The 17,376-nt window shown below is 41.5% G+C and overlaps 1 protein-coding gene across 9 annotated transcripts in view; it reads right to left on the reverse strand.

Moving 5' to 3' along the window:
* Positions 1–17,376, reverse strand: part of Bcas3 (BCAS3 microtubule associated cell migration factor) — a 451,135-nt gene that overhangs the window by 405,217 nt on the left and 28,542 nt on the right. For all 9 annotated transcript variants that reach the window (XM_032912992.1, XM_032912993.1, XM_032912987.1 and 6 more), the window contains exon 6: positions 4,044–4,125. In XM_032912992.1, the coding sequence (XP_032768883.1) occupies positions 4,044–4,125 (82 nt within the window). The remainder of the gene's footprint in view (positions 1–4,043; positions 4,126–17,376) is intronic.

Below are 17,376 nucleotides of genomic sequence, written 5' to 3' on the forward strand. Positions count from 1 at the left end.
TGGGCTGGAGAGATGGCTCAGTGGTTAAGAGCACTGACAGATCTTACAGAAGTCCTGAGTTCAATTCCCAGCAACTACACGGTAGCTCACAACCATCTGTAATGGGATCTGATGCTCTGTTCTGGTGTGTCTGAAGACAGCTACAGTGCACTTATATATAATAAATTTTTAAAATAAATAAATAATGTACTGATAGCTAGGCAGTAGTGATGCACCTCTTTAACCCCAGCACTCCAGAGGTAGGGGCAGGATCTCTGAGTTCAAGGCCAACCCGGTCTACAGAGTAAGTTCCAGGACAGCCAGGGTTACACAGAGAAATCCTGTCTTGAAACAACAGAGAGAGAGAAAGAGAGAGAGAGAGAGAGAGAGAGAGAGAGAGAGAGAGAGAGAGAGAGAGAGAGAGAAGAAAAGAGAGAAGAAAGCAGATCACTGGAGACAGGTGAAATGCTCATGGCTAAAAGCACTTGCTGCTCCTTCCAAGGATGGCTCCGAACACCCGCACTGGTCAGAGCTCACACTCCGGAAAACCTGACAACATTTCTGGCATGTATAGATACACACATGCTTACCACAGACACATGAGCAATAAGTCATTCAAAGATAGTGTCCAAGAAGCAGAGAAACAAGCTGTAGCAGCACAAAGAGGTGCCCACCTACTCTACCATTACACCACCACAGTGCTGATCATACCCATCACACCCTACAGCACCACAGAGCTGTTAACTGTTACACCACCAACGCTGATCTCCTCCGAGACAAAGCCACATTCAACTTGTTCAGTTTTTTGTTTTTAACCAGAGGGCAGATTTTTCCAAAGAAATTAGCCCTTAACTTCCAAGAGTACACCATATAAAAATATTCAACAAATATTCGTTAAGACTTCATAACAAGCACTCTAATGAGGCACTGAGTGTATCCGGCTGGCGAAATGACTCAATCAGCAAAGCATTTGCCACACAAAACAACCAGAGAACCTGGAACCTGTGGGAAAAGAGAACCAACTCCGACATCCACATCCATGCTATGACACACACATCACATACGAGCACACATATACACACGATATGCTGTTTTTAAAAAAAATCAAAAGTCTACAAGTGAGCACTGAAGAGAAGCAAGCACAGTGAGAACACACACCTCACAGAGAGTGGGAGGGTTAGTGGAACATGAGTGTCCTAAAAGGAGGAAGTCACCAGGTATAATGACTACACATGTAATTTCAGCACATGTGAGGTCGAGCCAAGAAGAGGCAGCCTGGGCTACACAGATGAAACTCTGATCAGCATCCTGAATTCAATCCCAAAAGACAGAAAGTACAGACTTTTCCACATATGCTAGGGCACACATACTCACACATTAAACACACACACACACACACACTCACACTCTCTCTCTCTTTCTCTCTCTCTCACATACACACACACACACACTCACACTTTCTCTCTCTCACAATCACACTCTCTCTCTCTCTCCCTCTCTCTCTCTCTCTCTCTCTGTCTCTGTCTCTCTCTCTCTCACACACACACTCTCTCTCTTCTCTCTCTCTCTCTCACACACACACACACACACACACTAACTGGGCACGGCTGAGCACGCCTTTCATGCTATCATTCAGGAGGCAGCCAAATCTCTGAGTTAGCGGACAGTCTGGTCTATACATCAAGTTGTAGGGCAGCCAGAGCTACAAAGTTAGAACTTGTAACAAAAACCAAAAGGATGCAGACTAGCTGACTGGATTCTAAAAGTCCATGACAGCAGAGAAGGGGTCAGGGATTTAATTTAGTGGGAAAGTGCTTGCCTAAAAAGCACGAGGCCCTGAGTTTCAGTCCTTAGCCCTGGAAGATAAGAAAATAAAATTAAGAATATCAATTACAGAAACAGAGAGCAAACAAACCTTGGTGGGACTACAAGTCCAGCATGGGCAATTTGGTGAGCCTCTGTCTCAAAATACAAATGGGATGGGACAACTGGGCATATAGCTCAGCAGATCAGTGCTTGCCTAAAATGCTTGAGACCCTGAATTTAATCCCTACTACATACATACAATTTCAAATTATAGAACAAATAAAACTTAGGTGGCAAAAACATGCACAGCATTTGAAGGCGGTTCCCATAGCTAGAGGCTCCACATCACTACACTGAAGGTGCCTCTAACACTACAAAGTGCACGGACACAGGGAACAAGGCCCACATTCCTGACACAGTACACAGGATACATAAAAGGAAAAAGATGTCAAAATGGCTTCAGACTCTTCCACATAACTCAAAATCAATGCCTACAAAACTCTGAAGTTATGCGATGATAGCCAAGCACTTACTGCCAAGCGTTCGTTCATGGAGAATAAAGACATTTCACTTGATGGGTGCGAGCTCTCCCTAACTCGTGTTTTCAGGAAGCTACGGAAGAACCACCCCCAAAATGTAGGAGTGGAGCATGACGGCACAACCCCAGGAAGGACTGTTACTTTTTAATACAAATTTTATGAGTTCTGTCCCATGTACTACATTTAATAAAAACAAATATTAAAACTTAACCAAAGACATTAACATGACATATAAAGAATTTTTGTCAGAACATTTATCCTGTAAAGTTGTACTTTAAATCTAAAGAGTCTATTAGTGAAAGAAACAATTTATTGACTAACAAAGCAATTTAAAGCTATTTTAAGACAAGTAAAAGTTGAGAAATGTTGATTAGTAACTTAATAAACAAAAGAACTTTATAACTAAAATGAAAAAGGCAGAAATCTGCTTCTGTTAATTACACACGAGGGAAAGAATACTCCTATTGTTACAGTCCTTGTGGACAACCCTAAGTACTCCAAAACAGAGAAGCAAGGTCTGTTAGAACCTTCTGTGTCAAAACACTGCACAAAAATATAAATGCAACACGAGAAAAAAATAACAAAGTCCAGGGCAAGCAGGGATGAGTGCAAGTTAGGGAGAGAGGGGGAACAGAGGGAGAGGGAAAGGAAGATGGGGGGGGGGGCTGTACAGATAAAGGCTGTAAGGGGCACACAGCTGAACTACAAGGAGCTGTCCTTCCCGATTAATTAAAGAAAATCTAATTACATTATCCCTAAAATTACTTATGCACAATCAAGCTTTAAGTTTTAGTAAGCATAACTCTCACCAATTTAGAGAATTAACAACTACATGACGTCTTAATGAGAAACTTAATTTCTGGGTAATCGTTCAGATGATAACAGAATTAAGATATTTTAGATCCTTATTTTAGAGAAACTTTAAAGTGCCCCATTAAAACACACATGTGAAATGTATTTTAATGAACATGGAGAAACAGAAAAAAAGTACTTTCTTCTGATCTTATACTATGAAAGACTCAGAAAATTAAATATGAACATACATTTGGACCTTTCTACATTAATATAGCACATGTAATATTCAGTAGTACTTGCAGGAAACATGAAAGGGGGAATAGGTTTAAAGAACACTGTATGCACAAAGATGTGAAAAAGTTTCATTCTTTTCTATAATGACTATACACTAATATAAAATGTTAAAGAAGCAGTTGCCCTAAAAGCAAGAGTTTCAAGGTAAAAAGCCCACAACACCCTTCTGCCACAGCGAAATCTCTGCCCAGAGCAGAGACAATGCTGAAAACCAAGCTCTCTGAGCCAGCAAGTCCAACCGAGAAGGGAAAGGCGTGCGAGGGGAGACCTGGGGAATACCCACAGAAGGAAGGGTGCCAGCAGCAGAACAAAGGCGGCCCAGAAGGATGCCCAGAAAGCCAAGAAAGAAGACAGCTTGGAGAAATAGCTAGCAAAGGCACAGGCCAAATCGAGATCAAAGCGGATGGAGATAAATCAAAACCACAACAGAAAGTGAATAGCCATATTGAAATGGTTAAGATTACCTATTTCCACTGCAACTGAGAGCACTAAGGGTTTGTCTTGGGGGAGGAGGGAGGCAGAATGGACCTTTGCAGCAAAGCAGACCCGGGTTATCACTCTTGCTGTCTGTAGTCCAAAAGCAACAAAAGAGAAACCGTGTGACTTGCTTTTCTTAAGGGTTACACTCACCCAACTGTGGAGCAGGCAAGATTCTAGCTGCTCGGACTGGACCATGTCGAACAGAGAAGAGCTCCTGGGCTTCCCCGCTGATCTGCATAAGAGAAAGCAAAAACGTCTCAGTATATTAAACTGTGGGTCACAATGCTATTAGGCAAAAACAACATCTAAATTTTGTTGTGATTAGCCAGAAACACACACACACACACACACACACACACACACACACACACACACACACACACAAAAAAACTTTAGGATTTTAGGGCTGGTCATTCATATCAAATACATCACTATCTTAAATTATTTTTCAGAAAAGCATCAGAATTCATTCTTGGTATGAACTTAAAAAGTGTGTTCTATAAGTCTGTAATTTCTCTCCATTAACCCATGAGGAGTCTGCAGTTCCTATCTCACTCTACATGTTAGGGCCAGGGAGCTATGAGTCTGTTCTACAATATCCAAGATGCCAATACAGTCAATTATCTCTCCAGAACTCTTACTTTGTGTGAGAAAAATCATTCAAATCTATCCATTACATTCTTTTGCAATTACAAAACAAGACTATTTATTAAACGAACAAACACACACACACACACACACACACACACACACACAAAAAAAAAAAAAAAAAAAAAAAAAAACCCCACAGGACCTCCCTGACTACAATATTCTGTAAATAAGAGAAAAATAAAGTTGTAAGTCGCTTTGGAAGTCACCTCTTTTAATATAAACAAAGATCAAGCACCGTAACATTGCCCATTCCCTTGGTAAGGTCAGAGTCAATACCTGGACATAAAGACCACAGCATTCTGTTTCTGTTTCACCAAAAGGCAAAGGGGATATGTTGTTAGTATGCATCGAGTTTAAAAAATGCCTTTCAACTGCTGGTTGATCTGACAAGCAGATTGAAATAGAATTTGCTAATAACAACTTTCTAGACTGACTTTGGGAGGTGTTAATATGGTCTCCAGCACACTGCAGTAACTACCCAATTTTTGACGGAAAAATATACAGTACCATAAAAACTGTACAAATTATAAAACTGGCCCTACAGACTCAGGAAATCTAATAGACATAAGAGGTAGCTCATAGACGATACACACTGCTATGTTTTAATAGGCTTTCCTCAACAAGTGGCTTAGAATTCTAAGAATCTACCCATTGTAAAGGCTGGCCAACCTTCCACAGTAAACATACGTTCAGAGGAGACTTTTACATGGAGAAAGATCTCACATCTTCAGCCTCTCTCCTATGTACCTTTAGAGTTGAGCTGTAAAGGTTTTCCTTTCCTGTAAATATTCCCAGGAGGAGACCTCAAACGGACACTGCTACAACAGCCCCACCTCCCCGAAGGCTCTAAGAAGTCAGCAGAGCAGGCCTAGGCTCCCGGGCTCCACAAGTCTTCATGGCTTTCATTTCAAATAACGAAACCCATGAGCAAAACACACTGTGGCTCTCAAGTCTCCATTTGATAATAAGAGATAAGAAAATTGTCTAAGAAAAAACTGGAAAAATTATTTTGTGAAAATTTCCATCCAATGCAATATTCATCCATTTTTCTGAAACGTCTTTGGTTTCTAGACACACCTATGTGAATAGGCTAAGAAATGGTATTGTCTACTTCTATTAAAGATGTGTTAAGTTCTGAGTCCCCACCTCTTGAAAATAAGCAGAAAAGGGTAAAGCAGAGAATGTAGAGCAAGCAATTACATCTTGAAATTACAGTAACCACTCAATAAAAAATAATTAAGTCTACTTTCTATTAATTTTAATAATTAGAAAATTAATTAAAAAGTAAGGTAAAACTTAAAGCTGTATAATAACAGAGTAGTGAAAAATTTATAAACATAACATATTACAATGTGAACACAAAATCTCCTGTTCTATACTATTATTTCCATGTGCTGGAACTGGCATTGAGTTTATGGCTCTATGTATATTTTAACAAAATTCTAATGTTAAAAAATATAATCTTATTTCCCTGAGCCCCTGTACTCCAATATACTCTTGTTTTAAAATCTCTCTTGACATAATTAAAAGTTTGTCCTCACTGAATTTAATACACTAGAGCAGAAAACATAGAAAAAGAACACACAAAGCTTTACAGCAAAACAACTTTCAAAATGAAGCAAACTCCTTATTGTAACCTGAACACATCTTCCCAGTACAGCAGCAGGTGAGAACAAGAACCATTCACTCTGGGCTGCGCACTGAGCTGGAGAGCTAGAATCCTTAGGGATAGCATGGGAAGAGGGTGGAGAAGGCACCGTGTCACGTACAGAGAGCTGAGAACATCCTAGACACCTGGTTCTAGCCTCTGAAATCAGAAGCGTAATTCTAACTGTGGAATCGAAGTCACAAGTATCCTCCAAACGATCCATGAAAATCCCACATGAGGACAACACCGAGCGCAGACAGCACCACTCGGCTTATCCAGACACAGAGCTTTCCGCATGTCAGAAAGGACACAGAGAGGGATGGCTCCCAGCTGCCACTCATACTTTCATCCAGCATGTTTATGAGTAACTTTGCTTTCAAATAAATACCAAAACAATTTTAACTCAGTCAAAACTACTTTTGGGTTTCCCTGAAAAAAAATCTTGGAAAACGGCAAAGAATCTCAATGACGAGGACAGTGTAGCCTGAAAAGTGAGGTGCAAGTTGACTTCTAAACTGAGCAGTAAGGACAGGACCACCAGAGAGTGGACCCAGAACTCTAGGCTAGAGAGGAGGGCACAGAGAAGACTGCTCCCTCCCGGAGCTCCTCCTGGTCTCCGCCTTTGTTCCTGCTGGCATTTTAATTTCTGATGACAGACTTTTGTCGTTTAGGGCATAAACCGGACGTACCAGTTTGAAGGCACAATAAGGAGAACAAAGAATGATTTGTTCACACTGTAGGGAAAAAAATCTTTTCCAACCATAGAAAATAGCTTTCGCATGGTGAAAATATGCAAATTACATACCAAACTGGAAGGGGGTAGGGAAATTCAAGTTTAGAATCTCACAACTCAATATAAGGAAAAGAAAATTACAGCGATTCACACACAGAATGATCTGGAAGAAAGCTGAGAAACGTTCAGAGGATTCTAAAATCGAATGAAAGTGGCCCTGCCAGAAGCCAGCCTGCTCTGAAATCCTGGGGTGCCACCCAACAACAGTGCTCACCGGTCAGCAAGGCTGCAGGACACGCTCAGTGCCCTGCCCGGCAGAGAGAAAACTACAGAGTCCAAAAGACTTTTTTCGCAAACTTTACTGACAGACAGCTTTCTGTTTAAAACGTACGTGTCATTAGTTACACACATCCAGGTTAATGAACGCCCCACAAAGCATCTATGCTACTGACATGCACCTCAAGAAAAGATTAGGCTGGGAGCAAAAGCTACCAAAGGCAGAGGCAGGAGGATCTTACAACAACTCGGAGGCCAAGCTTGCCTACACAAGAAGTTTCACACCAGCTCCGGCTCAAAAGTGACATTCCCTCGCTACAAAAATAAACAAACAACAACAAAAGTTACCTCAAGGCTTGCCAGATCTCTCCCTCCCCAGTCATAAACAAACCTTAACTTCTAAGGCTGGGCACAATACAGCTGGGGTCTACACTTGTCGACCCTCTCCGCATTACTATGGTTGGAAGTTGTTCATGTCAATGCATGTGATTACAGCTTTTCTTTCTCTGGTGCTATAAGACTCCCATTGGATGAAAACATTGATTTTACATATCCCACCACTGACAGGCCTCTAATGCATTTCTAGTTTGAGCCTAGCAGAACTCCAGCTTCTTGGCCACTGCAGTAACACAAGAGAAATCAGGCATAAAGCTACACACCGATAACCCAGCACTTCAAATGCTCTCTAAACCTTTGAAATTACAATCCCAAGGCCAGCCTTGGCTGTGGAGCTAAACCTTGTCTCAGAAAAAGAAAACCAAACAAACAAGAAACAGAAACCAGCTGCAGCTGGCCGATCAGCATTACTACAGTCTGACTCAGAAGACTGAGGCCCAGGTCTGTGTTTCCTCATCACAGGTTCAAGCTCTGCTTGCTAGGTTATAGAGGGTGACGTCAAAAGTCAGCAAGGCAACTTAGTGAGAACCTATCTCAAAAATGAAATTTTTAAAGAAGAAACAGTGCAAGGATATAGATCAGTGTGGAAATGTTTGTGTAACACAGGCCCTGGGTTCAAAACCTAATTCCACCAAACAATCTTAGAAACAAGTCAAGAAAAATTATATAAGAATTCACTAATTCTTCCAGGCCACCTGCCATCATCTAATTTCCAGCACCTATACTACTCTATTTGGGCTATTTTTACAATAGTATACAATACTAAATATCGAAAGGTGGCAGTCATGCTTTTTTTTGAGTTTTTAGAAATTGAACCCAGGACCTTGTACACACCAGGGAAGACTCTACCATGAGTGGCATCTCTAGTCCTTCAACTCCCTGCTAAACAGACAATCAAATAAACTTGGGTAAAAGGACAACTGGGGCTGGAGAGATGGCTCAGCGGTTAAGAGCACTGACTATTTTTCCAGAGGTCCTGAGTTCAATCCCCAGCAACCATGTGGTGGCTCACAACCATCTGTAATGGGATATGATACCCTCTTCTGGTGTCTGAAGACAGTGACAGTGTGCTCACTTACATAAAATAAATAAATAAATTTAAAAAAGAAAGAAAGGCAACTGAACCTGCTCTGTAGAAAGTGATTTCAAGCCAGGCAATGCCCACATCTGTAGTCCCAGCAATGGAGAGGCTGAAACAGGAGAATCTCTTACACATAAGTTAAAAGCCATCCTTGTCAACACAGGTACAACACAAGCACAAAAAGCAAACTATTGTTAGTATATTTTAGCCTGCTTTTAACCTTTGAAGGGGAAGGAAGGACACTGGAGAATGATCCCAGATAGGAAAGCAGGTCCACTAACCCTGCAGGGCCATCACTGGACAGCAGAGATACTTCCCAGCCCAAACACATGTAATTACAAAGAGGATGTTAATGTAATTTGCATTTATTAGTGCATGCCTGCCCTGCATCCCTAACTGCCTCTAGATCTTTTTCACACTGTCCTCTGAACTACCTGTAACAAGTTCCCAATTTGTTCCTTAATTAAAGTTAAATAAAATCTAGGTCATCTGTACTATTTTACAGTTGCGTTTAGTGCACAGATTACACAACTATGACTACTACTGCAGAGGGCTTCAGTGAGTATATGTATGTAGCTCTTTGCAGAGACTTATTAATATAGTTCTTCCACTTTCAAGATAACCAAGGGGCTGGAGAGACCGCTCAGGTATTAGTCCCCTTGTTGCTCTTGCAAAGACCAGACTTCTAGTCCCAGCACTCACATCAGAGCTCTTGTAAAGAGTATCAGATGCCTCTTTCTGGCTTTTGTGCACATCAGCATGCATACACAAATACAGAGGTACTTAAATAATGACAGGTAAAGATATGCCGGGCACGAGAAATCATCTCAGCCCTCAAGAGGCAGGAGCAGGTAGACCACTGAGTTCCAGGCCACAGAGCTACACAGTGAGGCCCTGTCTCAATGTAAAACAAGGAAACAGAGAGAGAGAGAGAGAGAGAGAGAGAGAGAGAGAGAGAGAGAGAGAGAGAGAGAGAGAGAGCGCACTCCAGGCTCCAGTTAAAATCACTGACTGCTCTCACAGAGGACCCAGGTTTGGTTCCCAATACCAACATGATTTCTCACAACTGTCTGCAACCTCAATCCCAGAGGATCCAACGCCCTCTCTGAGCACAAGTGTGTACAAGTAGTGCACAGACATACAAGCAGGCAGGACACACAGACACAAGTCAGCAGTGGTTTTAAAACATAATTAGAGGTAGGCATAGATGCGACTTTCATAGATTAACAAAATCGTTTTCCAACATCCTCACATCAATTCACACTTCCACTAGCGAAGTATGAGGGTTCTTTTTGCTTCACACTCTAGGCAGCCATTGATGTAAGCCACTCTAAGAGAGTACTAAAGTAAGAGATTTATGTAGCTTATGAATGAAAAGCATGAAGTCACCCTAGATATGCCAGTTGGCCCCAAACCAAACATATAAGCTGACAGCATTTACTACAGTGAGTTTCTGTGATACCAGATGATTCTCAAATGTCATCCTGATGTGTCATGTGCAGAGGCAGATATGACAGCGCAGAATGAGAAAGACGCAGAGACTCATCTCAGCACCTCTGAGGAAGAGAAATCCTCGACTTAATTCCCAATACAGTAAGAACCAATCTCTTGCCAGCCGGATAATTGGTTTAGTGACACTGTGCTTGATGAAGAGACTATAAACCTTGAGGTATCCACCTTGTAGACGATAAATACACCTAAACAAAGTTAAAGGGACAGAAAGCACAGACTACCCTCTCACCACAGTGGAACTACATAAGGAATTAGTAACAGCAGGACATCTGGAAAATAACAAAACACGAGTAAGATTAAGCAACCAAATTATAAACAACACAAAGTTCAAAGAAGAAAGTTTCAAACTTTTTAAAAAATATTTTGTTTATGGTTTATTTTCTCTGTTTTTATTTGAGCCAGGGTCTAATGTAACCCACACTGTCCTCGAACTCCTGACCCTTGCAAGTGCTGAGATTATAAGCATATGTCACCAAGCTGAGCTTTAAAACATTTTTAACTAAATGAAAATAAAAACCCAACTGAAGCGAGTGGTATGTAGTCACAGAGTGAAATCCATACCACTAAATGCAGAGTTGAAAAAAGAGGCTCTAATGTGAAACGTAAAACTACCTATGAAATGAGAAAAGAGCCAAATCAAAGCAAGTAGGCACAAGTAAACACCAATCAGAAATGAAATCAATGAAACTGAAAAAAGGAAATTAATGGGGGGATGAAAAAAAATCAATGAAACCAAAAGCTGGTTCTGAGAAAAGATCAATAAAATCCTAAAGGCTGTACCAGTCTAAGAAACAGGCAAGCGAGTCACACTAAAACCCTGGCACTTGAGAGGCGGGTGGAGGAAGATGCAGAGCTCAGGGCCATCCAGGGACACAGAATGGCTCCTGGTATATTGTTATAACCCCAATACTCAGAAGCTGAGGAAGGAGGACTGACACAGTGTCAAACCCAGATTGAGATACACAGTGAATTCAAGGCAAACTGGAACTAGCTTCTGTCTCCAAAAAACCAAGGGTTAACTAATCCTAAACTGAGCTAGCTCCCAGGCCCTGCCCTCTGATGGTGTGGGGTCAGGGAGGACGTAACCCTGCTGGCCACTGAGCCTATGCCCAGGGTCTGCCTTCTCTGCTCCCCAGCATGGGAACAACAAGTATAATACAGGCAGTTTTCACGTGGGTGCCTGGGATTTAACTGGGGGGCCTCGTGCTTGCATGGAAAGCACTGAGCTATCTCCCCAGCATCCAAAATCGGAGTTTGTATGTGAGCTCTGGGACTTGGAACACAAAGAATTTCTCAGGTTATCTCAAGCACATTTTGCCTTTGAATCAAAAACTCTGTCTCAGAGTGGTCTAGGGCAGTGAACAGCTCTAACTCCACCTGAGGAAGTCTTGGACAGCAAACGGCTAACATCTGTGCTCCTTAAAGTTTTGCTCTTACTGCCCAAGTCACACCCAATGGCAAGTAACAATGCAGAGCACCTACCCCACACAGCAAGTCAGCACTCTAACAGCTAGACTATGTTTATTAGATACATAAATCTGCTACATCAGATAGCCTTGACATAAGCAACACAGCATATACATATATATATACATATGTATGTATGTGTGTGTGTGTGTGTGTGTATATATATCAATGTGAGTATTACAAGATTGTGTGTTTAAAACATGTAGTATGTAATTAATACTAAATGAGAGCTAAACCAAGGGTCTGGTTTTTTTTTTTTTTTTGTGGGAATAAATGACAAATGACTGCACTTATATATCTTAGTGTTCAGAAGGTTGTAGCTTTAAGTAACGCTTCTTAAATCTTAAATCTTATTGTGAGTATCTTATATTGTGTGTCCAAATATACAAAAGAACACAGTATTAAGGCCAACCTAATTAATGGACCTGTTAACACCTATGCTTTATAGACCTGGTTTTAAAAAGATCAATACTAGGTCAGGCATGATGGTACATGCCTCTAATCTCAGGGGAGACAAAGGCAGGAAGATCTGTCAGTTCCAGGTCAGCCTAGTCTACATAGTGGGTTCCGCCAATTCTGTCTCAAAGAACAAAAAAAGACAGCTGCCAGACTTTACTCAGTGTTTAAGAGCATCCACCATTCTTCTAGAGGACCTGGGTTCAAGTCCCATCACCTACATGGTGGCTCACAGGATTTTGTCAACATCAGTCCAAGTGGACCCAAAACCCTTTTCTGGCCTCTAAAGGCTCCAGGCACCCAGTGGTGCACAGACTTACATGCAGACAAAACAGCCATACAAAATAAAAATATAAACATTCTTTAAGAAACGAAGTAATGTTGGCTCATCTACTGGAACAGCACAGTGCGATCCCTGGAGATGTTACTAACAGAAAGACGGAGCGAGGTTGGTACAGAACCTCTACTTTCAGCTTAATTCCTGTGTAAACCTAAAATTACTTGAAAACTATTAATGTTTCCCTAATAGCAAATGGGGGAAGGAGATGAAAAGCAAAAATTACAGAAGAAAGGAAAGAGTGCAAAAAAAATTTATATTTGACAACTTCAGTTTTGGGGCTACAGAGATTAAGACCATTGTCTCTTCCAGAGGCACAGGTTCAGATCCCCACATCCACATGGTGACTTAACTCCGGTTCAAAAGGACTGGATGCCCTCTTCTCAACTCTATAGGCACACTAGGCATTCACACAGTACACATACAAACATGCAGATAAACACCCATAAGCATAAAATAAAAAATAAACCTAAAAATACTTAAAATTCATAAAGCAACAAGAAGTCCCTTACATTCCACATAAAGACAACTGTGTTGTTATCAACTTACAAACTGGTAACAATCATACACTAATTGAACTGAATAAAACTACTTAAAAGGAAAACTATAACATTATAGTTTACCTTGAAAGATAACAACAAAAACCTTTTGCAATAAGGAGAAATGGATATATATCACTATGGGTAAGGCAATGGCGGGCATCATCATAGCAACGTAACTCTGTAAAGAGGCCAAAATGGCCAGGCATGAGCTGGCACATACCTATAATGCCGGCTGTGTGGTGTCTGTGGCAGGCTGACCAGGAATTCAGTGCGACAGACTCGAGGAGATTTTAATTACCCATTAAGTAACCCGAGCTATCACAAAGCAAATAATAGCAGCTCACAGACTCTGCTTCAGCACCCGTGCTACCCTGCTGCTGTGCAGTCGGTCCAGTGTGCCCACGGCATCCTCCGCACTCCAACACCATCTCCAAGCAGGTGTGGGCACATCTGTACTGACCACCAACACCTTCTTTGTTATTACTGTAACATTACACCTAACAACTATTAATGTAGGCTTGACATTAACTATGCTGTTTTAGAGCACAGAAATGACCTATAGAACACAGCTGGGTTATATGTATATACCTCAGTTTGCCAGACAGGGGTGGTGTATGCTTTTAATCTCAGCACCAGAGGGCAGATGCAGATGTATTTCTGAGTTCAAGGCCAGCCTGGCCTACACAATAAGTTCCAGGAAGGTCAGTGCTGCAGAGAGAAACCTCTATCTCCAAAAAAAAACCAAAAAAACAAAAAACTGCACATATTTAAAAAGGAGACAGAGGCATCGACAAACTGTGTATGTGTTCAAGGGGGTGCGGTATCTGCACCAATCCTTCCATGAACCATGGGATTATGCTTTCACTACAAAAATTAAAAAGAAAAAGGAGAAAGACTGCACAAAACTTTCAACCTCAAAAGACACGAGCATCTCCTATAGTTCACACATAACTGTAATACCCAGCTAGGGAGGCTACGGCAGGAGGATCACCACAGCTGGAGAATTTGTGCTGCCTTGGCATCACATAAGAAGCCACCTCAAAGCCAACCTAACAGCTTTCATCTGGGAGGCTCTGCTGTAACAGGTGTGGCCAGTGCTCCACGCTGCGGCTCTGCCCCAGGTTTTCAGCTTAGCCAGGTGGAGGACTGCACCTCTGCAGGTCAGGGGCAGCCCTGCAAATGCCTGCCTCTGACTGGGGGCAAGAGGGGAATACATTTGCTATTTTATTTTTGCTGCCCAACCACAAATGATTCGGCTGATGCCAGTGTCAGTGTCTCCACAGCAGACTTTGTGTGCCAACAAGGAAGAAAACACAAACCACAAAAACCACCTAAAATGTGTATTTGTGAGAACTTACAACTTAAAGAACAGATATTTGCTGACCACATGAAGGAGACAGCAGGCCAGTCTGTATTTTGGTCTTGACACCAACTACAAAACACAAAACTGAAGCAAAGGAAGTGAGTCTCAGGAAGAGTATGAAAACCACAGAACATAAATAATGAATGGAGCTGTTACTCATATTTTCATACTTCCAAATTTTCACACACACTGAAAAGCACTGAGGCAGCTCTGACCCTTTCCCTCCAGCCTGCTTTTCCAGAGGAGGATGAAAGGAGGGCAGCATGTGGCCCGTGGCTATGCACGGCCGATCCAGACAGACTCACGGCCCCAGCCATGACTTCAGCGCACACCAATCTAAGTAGCAGGCCTTTGAAGCTGCTCTAATGGTATCTTCTATTTGCAACTAACACTTCTGTAGTCAAAGATCTTCCTTGGGGTAGATGTTAATGTGAAACCACTCAGACAGCCTGACATGTGTGCCAGGAGGCAGACTGGAAGGTGCTCAGAAGTCAATGTGACACCATTACAGAGAGTGTTGGTCTAAGCAGCTGTCACAAACACATCACAGTCACTCAGGCACACAAACTTGATTGCCTCTAATTCATTCTTTTTACTACAGCTTGCATGAGATGAACCTAAAATATACACTGAGCAGAAGACAAAAGACAAGACAGGAAGATTCCACACTGCATACATTTATATTGTGTTTTAAAACTGCAAAGCTGGGCTGGAGAGATGGCTCAGCGAAGGGCACTGACTGCTCTTCCAGAGTTCCTGAGTTCAATTCCCAGCAACCACATGGTGGCTCACAGTCATTAGTAATGGAATCCCATACCTTCTTCATGTGTGTCTGAAGACAGTGACAGTGTACTCACATACACAAAATAAATACCTTTAAAGAAAAAAGTTTAAAACTGCAAAGCTAATCTGTGGTCAGGACAGTGACTGTCTTACCCATAGGGGAGGGAACTACATGAGAAAGAAAAGAATCCTTAAAATTTCATCCAATGTGTTCCACTTACTTGTTTGTGTGCATACATGCACGATCACACATACACAAGAAAAAAAGTCAAGCTACAAATGTGACATTTACATAGCTTATGGTATTATAAACTATATTTACAATGGTATACGACATTAACTGTGATACTCCAAAAAGCAAAATGTATAAACTATAATCATCCATGAAAGAAGACACAGGGAAGCTTGTATGCATATTACAAGATAACAGAAACCAATCTGAAGTGGCCACTCCAAGTATGGCAAAAGACGTGTGCCAAATACAATATCAAGTAACAAGGAGATTGATGCTGCCTCTATTCAAGGTGTGGGGACATGAGTGAACGATGCTCAGTGACACATGTCACTGCACATTTATCAAAGCCCCACATACAGCACTGAAATGAACCCTGGCAGTGGGTGGTAATATCGTGTGAACTCAGGTTCAGAGACTCCAACTGCAGCATCTCTCTGCCACAGACTGTTGGTAAACGGTAGTCATGTGCATGCCTGGCTCATACAGCCACTCCACCCTTCTCAATTCTACTGTTTCAAAGCATTCACTTACGCATGCCCATTCCTCCTAACACTGACAAGCAGAAACAGGCAGATTTTGAGACCTCCCTAATCAGACAGTAGAGCTGAAACAGCAGCTTCTGGTTCAAAAGAGACCCTGTCTCAAGGCAATAATACAAAGAAACAACTGAGAAGAAGAGCCCATGGCTTTTTTCTCCTCAGGCCTCTGCATGCTCTCCCAGGGAAACATACACTCATGCACATTCAAGAACATATACCACAAATCCATATACAAATAAGCACAAACCAATTATACATATATTCTTAGCAAAAGAGGGGGGCTCTCATTCAAGAAAGATCCCAACTTAGGATAAATTTCAATTTCGAAGTATTGGCCAGCCTACATCAAATTACTGGAATCTGCATAATGCTATTAGAACACACAGGTGAGCTTGTCTAAAATACTGCCTTAGGAATCATACTACAGGGAAAGGAAGGAAGGAAGGAAGGAAGGAAGGAAGGAAGGAAGGAAGGAAGGAAGGAAGGAAGGAAGGAAGGACAAAGATACATGTCTGAAGATGCCAGAAATGACATTCATTATTTTGTACACTTTCAATAAAATAAACTAATAAAAATTTTAAGATTATATTATTATAGAGCCGGGCACAGTGACACATGCCTATAACCCTAACTCTTGGGAGGCTACCCAGGACGACTGCCAAAAGTTTGAGACCAGTATGGGTTAGAGGGAAGGTCTGGCTCAAAAAAAAATAAAAGAAAGAAAAATATAGGAAAACTATTTCAGTTAAATATTCTGGGCAGATTCAACATGCTCCTTCATCTATGCTTTTATTCTATACCCAATTCAGACCTGCCCATCACTTCTCCTTCCCATAAGAAAAGTACAGCACAAATAAGCCCTGTGCTCACCAACAGCACAAGCATCCTGAACGGATTCAAACCTCTGCTTACCAACGTGCTCAAATCACCGACTTAATATTATTCCCAAATGAAACCTATAAAAACGTTTCCTGGCTAACAATCTCAACGTGGCGAGGTCTATTGGCATATAGCTTCTAATAAATAATGAACTAATTGCTTTCTACCTCAAATATGCCCTCACGTGTTCACTCTGAAGTTTTTGGTATGTAAAGCTCACTTAAAGCTTCAGGGCAATTGGTCCTGCTTTCCATACATCGATGTGGCAGTGACACCTAGTGTCCAGGATCCGAAGCACATGCAAATAGAACTAGTGACACATGCCTCTAACTCCAGCTCTTGGGAGGCTACGCAGGACCACTGCCAAAAGTTTGAGACCAGTGTGGTTTAGAGGAAAGTCTGGCAAAAAAAAAAAAAAAAAAAAAAAAAAAAAAAAGTTCAATAACATTTGAGGCTCTAGAGAGTGTCACAAGTAACTTCCACAAAACCAGCACCTTTCAAGTACTATAAATAATACTATCTCTGACTTTATTAAAGTAGAAGATATTTATAAATATGTTAAGAAAGTAGCCATTTAAACAGAGA

This window comes from Rattus rattus, chromosome 9, assembly GCF_011064425.1.
Source record: "Rattus rattus isolate New Zealand chromosome 9, Rrattus_CSIRO_v1, whole genome shotgun sequence".
Taxonomy (NCBI): domain Eukaryota; kingdom Metazoa; phylum Chordata; class Mammalia; order Rodentia; family Muridae; genus Rattus; species Rattus rattus.